The 10,410-nt window shown below is 54.0% G+C and overlaps 1 protein-coding gene and 1 long non-coding RNA gene across 3 annotated transcripts in view; both read left to right on the top strand.

Annotated features, from left to right (window-relative positions):
* The first annotated feature begins 2,052 nt into the window (after positions 1-2,052).
* On the top strand, positions 2,053-4,700 carry LOC142033245 (uncharacterized). Its single transcript, XR_012651135.1, has 3 exons — positions 2,053-2,755; positions 3,577-3,699; positions 4,458-4,700. It is a non-coding gene; the product is annotated as an uncharacterized LOC142033245 (long non-coding RNA).
* A 723-nt stretch (positions 4,701-5,423) lies between these two features.
* Positions 5,424-10,410, top strand: part of MNT (MAX network transcriptional repressor) — a 44,642-nt gene continuing 39,655 nt past the window's right edge. The window contains exon 1 of one of the 2 annotated variants that reach the window (XM_075033099.1): positions 5,424-5,629. In XM_075033099.1, the coding sequence (XP_074889200.1) occupies positions 5,557-5,629 (73 nt within the window). In that variant the 5' untranslated portion in view covers positions 5,424-5,556. The remainder of the gene's footprint in view (positions 5,630-10,410) is intronic. The other variant, XM_075033098.1, reaches the window with a different exon arrangement.

Raw genomic sequence — 10,410 nt, 5'->3', positions numbered from 1 at the left:
GCTTGCCAGGGGTGATTCCCTGGCTAACAGGGGTTTTGTATGATCTAGGAAAAGTCGCATCACTTTGTCTAGCACTGCCCCAATGATCCAACCTGATGCAAGTGCGTGTGAGAGTGTGGCACAAAATCAATTACCCGAGTTGCTTATCCAATTCTTATTTGAACATTTATAAATAGTACGAATAGTGAAAATGATTTAACTTTGGAAAGTAATTCAGCTGGGTTTCTAAGGGACATTTAATGAGCTTACCTTACCCAAGGTGCTCTAAACCCAACTATATTTCAAATTAAATACAAATAATTTTGGCTGGGATGTAACTTTTTACCTTGCCAGTAAAAAGCTCCCATTTAGGCATTATTTCTTCTACCAACAGGCACAACTAGGAAGAGATATTCCATAAAAGCTCCTTCCTGATGAGAAAAAAAATAGGAAACAGGTAAGTGACGCATGCATACCAGCCACTGCTACATGGTGCGATTGTCCACAACCGGCAGATGAGCAGCTAGGGTCAGGGGTGAGAGCGTCAGACAGATGTGGAGACCAGGCTGCTCCCCAGCTGCAGTGTGCAGGCGACGTGGTTTCTCCAGGGCTGTAGCACAAGTTTTCAAGAACATCCTCGTGTCCGCAGTGCAAACACCCAACAGCTGCTCCTCGCCAGCCTCAAACCACCTTCTGCTCCAGGCACCTCCCGCCAGGAAGTGAATGTGAGTAATTTCTGAACTGGGGGGGGGGAAGTATTAGTGATGAATATTGCCAGAATGCTAAACTTACTGATGGTCATGTGATGCCAAAATTCTGAGGAGAAGCTGTTTGCTGCATGGGCGGAAAGGAAATAAGCAGAGTAACAGGAAGGAGATTGTCAAGTCTTCAGCAGTATCGCAGTTATTCTTCCAAATTTGCACAGCTGAAGTTTTTTTTTAACATCCATCATATTCCTAGTATAGAATATGATGTTTAGGATATTGGGTGATCCTTGTGGCATTTTGTGTATAGGTGGCATTGTAAAACAGTGTCATCCCCAAAATGGCAATTGTTCATCTCCTTTGAAATCTTGTCTTTCTTTTTTTTGGGGGGGAACGGTGGATATAATGAAAGATAATGGGACCTATAAACAAGGTTTGTTTTCCCTGCGCTATCAATATATGAATATCACGATCATAATTTTATCTAAATAAATCTAAACCCATTCAAACTTTATATAATGTCGTCAATAACCCTGAAATAAAGAAATGCATTTTACTGAGTAGAGTAAGACTTTGCATTTGTTGTGCTATTCAAAATGCTTAAACATTTTTGTGGGTTTTTTTTCCACAACTCAGCTTCATGTTTAAGATATTATCCAAATTCACCGCTGATGGTGTATGGGAGCAATTTTATTCATGCTCAACTCCATTGATTTTAAACTTACTACAGCCAGAATATAGTAGAGATCAATATCTGTACCATCTGAATATCATCCAATATTATCTAAAGGACTGACTAAACAGGAAATAATAAACCATTAAGAAGTTAACATGCCCTCGGCATTCCCCCAAAACAGGTAAAAAGACAAACCTCTGAACCTATGTATGCTTGTAAAGGAAACAAAAGCTTTAAATGCTCATCTTGTAAGTTACATCTAATCTTGGGAGAAGATGAAAAAAAACATTAGTCAAAGGATTTGACTGAAAATTTCAGAACGACAGCTGGAAACTGGAGAGCCCTCCTGTCCCCCCCAGAGAAGGGCTGGATGCGGGCAGCTCCAGAGCTGCCCCTGAGGAATCGGCAGTGCCTCCAGCTGCGCAGCAGAAGCCGCAGGAGCCCTCTCTCCCTGGGAAGGCTGTTCCGTCCTGCAAGTGATTCCTGCCCCTGGGCTCTTGTCAGGAGCAGCCCAGATAAGGAAGAGCAGCGTAAACCCAGAGCAGAGTCCATGAGGCCGGGCGGTCTGAGGGGGAGGACGGCTCTGACTTCAGACCAAGCCGCTCTGCTTCTCGGTGTCCTCAGCCCCCAAAGTCTGTGTTCGGCTGGGTTGTATAGTTAGCCCAGCGCCTGCTCTTAGCAAGCGTGGGGGCGTAACGGGGTAGAAATTGGACCTCTTTGTATGTTTAGCACATATGCAAAGTTTTAAAAACTCTCCCTAAGTGTTCACAAAGTCGATCCAAATAATTTAAGTGTTCTGGTTTATTGCTGTCCCTAGTAACAGGGTCAAATGATTCAGCGAAAACCTTCTTTAGTATAATCCTCCAGAGGCAGATGAGTACACAGTTGATGGATTTTGGATGTGGTCCCAAGCTGCCGCATCAGTTGGGTCCAAAAACTCACAATAAATGAATTTAATCAGGAAACACTGCTCCAATATGAATGTTTAATGGCAATGATTTATACTTTCAGCTGCCAAAGTCAGGAGCTAGCTTAGCAGTTGAGAGCCCACAGAGCTCAAGGTTTCAGAACAAACAACTCTCCTTGGAGATTAAAGTGTTGCAAAAGATGTTACCAGACAGGCAGAGGGAAAGTTTTGCCTCCTACTAAAGCAGTTAACCCAGCACAGGACTAAACTATTCAAACGCATGTGAAAATTTTCTTCTAAAAGCTGTATTCTAACAAGTATACTCCTTTAGACCGCTGGCTGTTGCATTGTCGATAAGTTCCTCTAATGGTTCATTTTTGTTGTCTTGGTTTTTTTTCTCTCACCTGCTAAAAACCAAGAGTTTGTAGCACTTGCCGGAGTGCAGGTCCAGCAGCGGGTCTCTGAGCTGCGCTGTCAAGCCGCAGGCAGGTACCGTGGCTCTTTGCAAGGGCACAAGGTCTGTGGTTGAGAGGTACTGTTTGTAAAGCAAGTTTGATGGCAGAATAGCAACTCCTTCTTAAAACTGAGGCCATCTAGAAGAACACTCTGTAAACCTGTGTGGTTTGTAGGATTATGCACGGTATGAAAGACAAGAGGGAGATGGCTGGTGAAAGAATCCATGGTTTACTGCACGTACACATGTAGACCTGGTCTACAGAACTGCAGCCCACACCATTGACTTAGACCGCAACAAACATGTGTCCCATGTGTGGATTTCAACCCTTGTTCCTCTCAGATAGACAGTCGCAGTCACCTTTTTGTTGTTGTTACCTTGTCGTCTGAATGCCCTGCTTTTTGAAGCGCCACACCTGAAGTCTGATAGCCCTGTAATATGCACAACAGAAATAGCAGGAGTTGCAGGCTGTCCTGCCCAGCGCTCTGCTGGTGTTCTTCAGCTTTGGTTTGCAAGGTGCCATTTGATCCTTGGCTCCTCTGCTATGATCAGACGAACCTGATTTTTGGAGGTCACATATACAAACATATATGACACATGCAAAATGTATTTAAATATGTCCCCAGGTTACAGAAGGAAGGACTTGGGAAATGTCAGATTAAGTTTGCCCTGAAGTAGCTTTTACTGAGCTCCTTAAGGGTACGTGCATTGCATGACTTACCTATATTGGTAATCATACTATTTTTTATACGGGCCCCCTGCTGAGTTCAGTACACCACCTGGACGTCCTCTCTAAAGAATCGGGGCTGGGTAATGAAGGGCATTCATGTTGTTAAAACTCTGTCATTTATTGCAGAAGTTGCGAGGAGCAGGTTGAGGCAGTTTGCAGAAAGAGGACAGGTGACTGAAAAGCAGCCGAGAAGCTCCTTGAAGAATTAAGCGCATCCCTCCATTAGCTACAACCGGCTGGTGGTACCAGGTGAGTAGTTACTTCAGCCTGGCTTTCACAGCCAGTCGTTATCTGCATCTTCCACTCGTGAGTGATGACAATACGCTCATTAATGTTGTGAGGTATTCAGATAACACAGAGATGAGTTCATGGCAAAGCCCGGGAGGAAATTACTGCTTCCATCTGCAGAGAAAGATCTGATGAGCCTGCCATAAGTGAGGCCATCAGCCACACGCTGAGCGAGGAGGACGAGGCAACGTCCTGCCTGGCTGGTGCAGGTGGTGTGGAACGGGTGCACCTACAGAAACCAGCCCTGAGCTCCAGGAACCAGTATGGCCCAGCTCACAAGGGTTTGGTTTTGCCACCCTTGGTGGCCATTCCTCAGTGTAGTTTTTGGTCTGTAAATTCCTGAATTTTTTTAAGCAGAATGAAAATTCCCACGTGAAAATCTTTTCTTTTTCCATCCCCTTCCTTCCATGAGAAGCACTGTTTTTTCTACTTGGTTTCTCTTTCCTTTACTTCAGCATCTTTTCCCAGCCCAAAACACAACGTCAATCAGATGCAGATGCTTAGCACGGAAAATTTCGGTGTGGATAATCAAAGTTTAATTTAGTTTTGCAAGCTACTGAAAAAAGGGCCTGACAAAGGAAAATGTTAGCTAACGTTAACCATAGGCAGCACTTTCAGCTCCGCCGTGAGGTGCTTCCGAAAGAGTGGGCGCTACATGCGATGACTTTCTGTAGACGCTTGTCCAAAGGCTCCCTCTTTCTTTGCTTTTTGCTCAATAGAAAGAGCTCGGCCTTTCCTTTCCGTGCGGCCACCCCGCCCAGCGCGGGGCAGGGGAGATGGACAAACCCGAGCCCTTCGCCGCCCGAGACCGAGAGCGGCTCGGGAAAGGTTCTGCCGAAGCGGCGCAGCGGACAGAACTTGGAGAAGGGTCTGCTGCCAGGAGAACCGTGCCCGGATCCCAGCCTGTTGGCGATCAACGCATTCGTTGGTGGGCGGCCGTAGGACTTCAGGTGGGCTCCGGATTTCTATGCCGGCGGACGTGCGCTTTGAAAAAGGTCTTTTATTTTCTCGACTTCAGGGCATTTGGGGGCAAACCCTCCCGCCGGAGGCAGGCGCTACGGGGCCCGGCACAGGCAGAGCGGAACCTGGGAAAGCGAACCCCCTCGCTCCCGGGCTGCCCCCCCCCGGCCCTGCCCGCGTGTCGCCCGGGGCTGAGCCGGCAGCCGCCGTGCCGCCGCCCGGACCGGGAGCGCCGCGCCTCCGGCGGCTCAGCCGGCCGCGGCGGCGGGTGGGGCGCGGCGCGGCGCGGCCCCTTTAAGGCGCGCAGCGGCGGCGCGGGGCGCCCATGTGGAGGTGCTCCATGCCTTGTTGTCCTCCGCGCCCATTGGCCCGCGCCGCCGTGACATATTGTAATGGGCCGCGAGCGCACTGCGGGGGGAGGGTCGCCCGCAAAACCCGGCGGCCGGACTCCGGCGCCGCCGGCCCGGCCCGGCCCCCGCCGCGCCCGCCGCCAACCCCCCGCCCCGGCCCCCGCGCCCGGCCCCCGCCCCGGGGGCGGGCCGGCCGGCCGCGGCAGGCCCCGCGCCGCCGTCGGGGCCGTCGGGCCGCCCCCGCGGCGAGGCGGTCCGGGGCCGGCCGCCCCGTCCCGTCCCGCCCCGTCCCGTCCGGGCGGCGCCAAGCGGATCCGCGCCGCGTCTTGCCGCCGCCCGCCGCGTAGTAGCGGGGCCGCGCCAGCGCCCGCCTGTTGTGTTTCTGTTGCCGCCCGCCATCTTGTCGCCAGCGCTGCTGCCGTCGGGGCGAGCCGCGGGGCGGCGCGGCGCCTGCGGCCGGGCCCGCGCTACCGGGGAGGCGGCGGCGGCGGCGGCCGGGGCCCGCGCCATGAGCATCGAGACGCTGCTGGAGGCGGCGCGGTTCCTGGAGTGGCAGGCGCAGCAGCAGCAGACCGCACGTGGTAAGGGGCCGGGGCCGCGCCGGGGCCGCCGCCTGACAGCCCGGGGACGGCGGCGGGGGCGGCGCCGGCCCGGCCGCGCCGGCAGCTTGGGGTGGAGGAGGGGAGGGGTGGGGGGGGTGGGTGTCAGGCCGCGGGCGGGGGCGCGGCCGGTCGCGAGGCGCTGCCGCCGGGGCCCGGCCGGGGGCGGCGGCGGCGGCGGGGGAAGCCCGGGGCGGGCGGCTGCCGCCGCGCGGGGAAGTGACAGGGCGGGGGTGTGGGGGGGGCGGGTGGAGAAGCGCAAGGCGGCCCCGGCGGGGGCTCCCCGGTCCACCGGAACGCGCCGGGGGGGGGGTATGTGTTTGGGGGGGATTGAGGGGGAGCTCCGGCCGCCCCCGCCCCTCCCGCGGGCGCGCCGCCGCCGCGCGCTGCGTGTCCCCGCGCCGGCGGCGGCGGCTGCGGCGGCGGCGGGGCCGGGGGCGGGGCCGCGCCGCGTGACGCGCCCAGGCGCCGCCCGCCACCACGTGCGCGCGGCCCCGCCCCGCCCGCGCGCGCGGGGAGCGGCTCCCGCCCCGGCGGGGAGTCCCGGCCCCGGCCCCGGCCCGCCGGGCGGCCGACAGACCGACCGACCGACAGACCCCGGCACCGGCCCCCATCCCCGGCGGGGAGCCCCGGCCCCGGCCTCCCTCGCTCCGCCGGGTGTACCCGGCGCGGGGCTGCGGGATCCCCCGCCCGCCCGGGGCGGGCAGCGGCGCCTATAGCCGGGGAAGCCCCCGCGGCGTCCGCCCGGTTCCACCGATCCGCAGCGTCCGCCTCGGCGCCGTCGGCTCCGCCCGCCCTGCCCCTCTCCCCCGCCGGCCCCCGTGCGCGTCGTTGCGGCAGCGGGCGCCGGCCGGCCCTGCCCCGGGCTCCCCGCTTCTCCCGGGGCCCGGCCGCGGCGGCCGGGGCTCGGCGGTGACGCCGCCTTTGCTAATGGCTCCTGGGAAGGATCCCCGCCGGATCGTTCCGTTCCGTTCCGTTCGGTCTGCGCGCTGCAAGGGGCGACGGAGCCGTGATGCAGCATTAGCTCAGTGACACGAGCGTGTACCTGCGGCAGGAGCGGGAGGGAGCAGCAGCTCTTTGTGTGTCACTGCCGGGCTGTAGCTGCAAACCCATTGTTTCAGTGATGAGTCATGCAGGAGATAGTAGATGTTATGAAGCAAGACAGCTCGGAGACGTGCAGGGGCAAGAGGCTTCCTGAATAAGAAACAAAAAACGGGGATTTACGGACTACGGGGGGTCCTCTTCTCCCAGCCCAGCCGAGGCGGGAGCTGCCCCTGCAGCCCCGAGCAGGGTGGGTGACGGAGCCCCGTGCGCCCCCGTTAAGCCCTTGACGATTTCATCGCCTTTCTCCTCAGGCGTGCTCAGTGGGCTGTTCATATCCGCAGCTCTGTGGCTCACAGATGGTGGCTGTGCGCTGGGTATAGCAGAGGTTAAACCTTGGAGAACTGGTATTAAGCAGGGCCGTTTATTATATCTTCTGCTGTTGGAAAAGATTTTAATTCTTATCCAGCTACCCCACACCATGAGAGTGTTCTGTAAACGGATGCGACAAGTGAGGGTCTGGGACACGTAGGAAGAAGTGTCGATTGCGAGGCAGGAGGGGCAGAAGTGACCTGGCTGTGTCGTGTTGGGTGGCCTCTGAAGGCAGAAATTGTTTCCAAGTGGGGCGTGGGCAAGGCAATGCACCAGGAAAAAGAAATTGGGTGGGCTTTCTAGTTGCAAGGAGCAGCACGCGAGGATGTGTGGGGATGCTGTTTTCTACCAAAGCCTGCTCCAGGCAAGAGCTGCCTGGGTGAGTTTGCACAGCACCCAGCACAGCGCTCCCTCGGTTGTGACCGGGTGCTTTTGTGTTCTGCTGTGACACACACAGTTACCATTTCTGCTGCAACAGACATGTCAGGGCCGAACTGGCTGGTGGAGCAGCAGCGTCAGTGCAAACGTGGCTACTTCAGGGAAGTCATGAGCACCAGGAAGATGTGTGGCATGAGAGGGAGGAGCCCGTCGCCTGAACTTTGGGTAACAGGAAGATGTCAGAGGAGAGCACAAGCAGAGAAATAGCTGGGAAAGACTGTTTGGGCAACAATAAAGAGTTCTAGATTGGCTTCCTTCCCTTGCCGCCTTCTTCCTCTCCTCCCCCTTCAAATGTGTGTTCAGAGAACCTTTAGGGTCTGCGTTACACCCACAGTTACACTGTGTAACTCTGGGGGTGCAGCCTGGCCTGAAAATCCATCCAGTTAAAACTGATTTAAGGCTGCTGGGTCGAAAGCTGACGGAGGTGCTGCGGAGTGCTTGGCCTCAGGCAGGAGAGCAGGACGGGAACCTGCTCGGGAATCCCTGCTAACGCGACGGTGAGCGTGGTCTGTGGTCATTCCTTGTGGGTCTGCCCAGCTGGTGTGCAGGCTTTCCCGCCAACGAGGTGGTAAAATACCGTAAATATCTAAGCTGTTGCTTTTTTCAAACCTGGGAATAAAGGAGGAAAAAGTCTTCCATTCAGGCAGACGTTCATCACCCTGTCTTTATGAGGAAGAAAACGGATAGAAGGAGAAACCAGAAAGGTTTTAGAGAGAGGAGGGCAGAATGGCTTTGGCAGGGAAGAGGGTTAAGGTACGGCCGGTCCCCTTCGCGGGGATTCCCGGCGACGTGGAGCGCTGCAGTACTTGCACATGAAAACGCAGTGTGTGAGGCATAGCTGCTCGTTCTGCCTGCCTGGAGAGCGCCGTGGCCGCTTCCCAGCTGGACAGAGGTGGTGGAGGACCGTCTCTATGTGTGGTTTGTGACTGAGAAGGAGAGCTTTCTGAAAAGAAGAGATGAAGGATTCCCTGAAAGCATACAGCAGTTGGATCTTCACATTCTCCTTGGACTTGCCGGGAGGTCAGGCCAGCAGCTCTTGTCACTGCTTTGTACTTCTGTTTGTGGTTGATAGTTACTGGGGTGCAGGCTGAATAATCTCAAGCTTTGGGGAGTAGTGCAGGGTACAGCTGCTGGGAGAGCTCCATGGACTAACCTGACACAAAATCACGTCCTTTGGGGAGGAAAGTGGTGTCTGCAAAGCTGTGAGAACGACATCTGCCTCAACATCTACCCTCTCCTTCCACATAGTGCACAGTGCTACGTGTGACACCGGAGACCGCTGAAGCACCAGGAGAAGGCCAGCGGTGCAGACAGGGGGGTGCTGTCCCCAGGCACCTGCGTGCTGCCTCGTGCCGCACATGCTGCATTTTGCAGGTCTGCAAATAAAGCAGCACTCGACTTGGGAGTTGGGTCCTGCTGTGTTCATCGAGGTGCTGGTTTTCACAAGCACACACATGGTGTCCAGGCGCTTTCAAACCTGACACAAGTGCCGCAGAACGTCCCATTTCCCTGGCCATGACCGCTGCCTTTGCTCACGTCTGTTTTGTTTTCTGGCAGGTATGCTTGTGGCTTTTCCTGCTCCTTCAGCCTCTTATGCCGGTGGAAAATTAAACCACATAGGTTTTGCATTTCTTAATTTATAAGCAGAGCAAGTCTTGTTCTGTGCCTTCAGCTCTCTGAGGGCCATTTATTGCTTTGGTCGGTTGTTTGCGACACACTGTTTGGGTTTGCCTGCGTGGCTGGGCTGAAGTCCTGCCACGGGCCACTCTGACCCACTGCAGGGAAACCCATGTGGCTTTTAACGTGGAGCCCGCCCTGCCGTCAAGCCTGTACGCAGCACTGTCACTTGTGTCCCTAGGTAATCAGGGACTGCCTACAATATGGTTCAGACTGTGTTTACAAGATGTTTACCCAAAAGCCTGTTGAATATTACATATTATATGTATTAATATTTCAGAGAACATCGTTTCAAATTGCTGAAAAAAGTAGTGTCTAAATACATCAGCTTGAGATGTACTCATAAGAGTAACAGCTTGATAGAGTACAGCAATGTGGTACAGTTGTGATTGGGACCTCAGGGGCAAAAAAGACTTCAGTGCTGTGGGGATCCTTGAGTTGTGCTGTTCGTTATTAAAGCTGAGTTCAGACTTTGCTAAAATGCTTCCTGGATTTGAAGGACGCAGCACAAGTGATTGGTTTGTTATCTCCCAAGTAAACTGGGAGCGAATGAAATGCAAGTAACAGACTAAGTTAGAGGAAATTGTATGCTTATTAATTAAACAACTACCCAGACACATCTACTAATTTTTACATCTATAGAATCCTCACTCTTGATGATGCTTCCACAACATAAGCATTTCTGCTATTGACTGAGTTAAAATAGTGGGTTTTGGAGGTTCCGCCTATGTGCTCATTGCACATCCCAGTTTAATCCTGTGAGTATGCTTGGTTTTGCTGCATGCTTTGTGCTGGGCTTGTATGACTCGTAAATAGTTTCTTACAAACGTGTATGATGGATTTATGTAGATATGCAGCAATGTAACGAAAATGAAACTTCAGTGGTTTGGTTCGTCATCTGTATTCCTTTTTATAGGCTCAGCAGACCCGTTCTCCTACATGATGACAAATGTTATGTAAATGAAGATACTAGTAATAATGTTACTTGGATCTCATTAATTGGGGGGGGGGGAACAACGGATTTGGGGGAGGTGAGGGAGATAGTTGATGCTATGCATTTCTTCTTATAGTATTAATGTCGTGGGAATGCAAACAATAACAGACACACCCTGGATGTACACCATGTTGGCCACATACTTCAGCGTTTCTGATTGTTTTGGGAGTCAGGGTTTTGAAGCACTCTTGTCTCATCCACATCTGCGCTTTCATGCTTCATAATGTTGCTGCTGCTAAAC

Source organism: Buteo buteo, chromosome 7, assembly GCF_964188355.1.
Source record: "Buteo buteo chromosome 7, bButBut1.hap1.1, whole genome shotgun sequence".
Lineage (NCBI taxonomy): Eukaryota > Metazoa > Chordata > Aves > Accipitriformes > Accipitridae > Buteo > Buteo buteo.
Note: the sequence above shows the minus strand (reverse complement) of the source record. Positions and strands in the feature narration are given on the sequence as shown.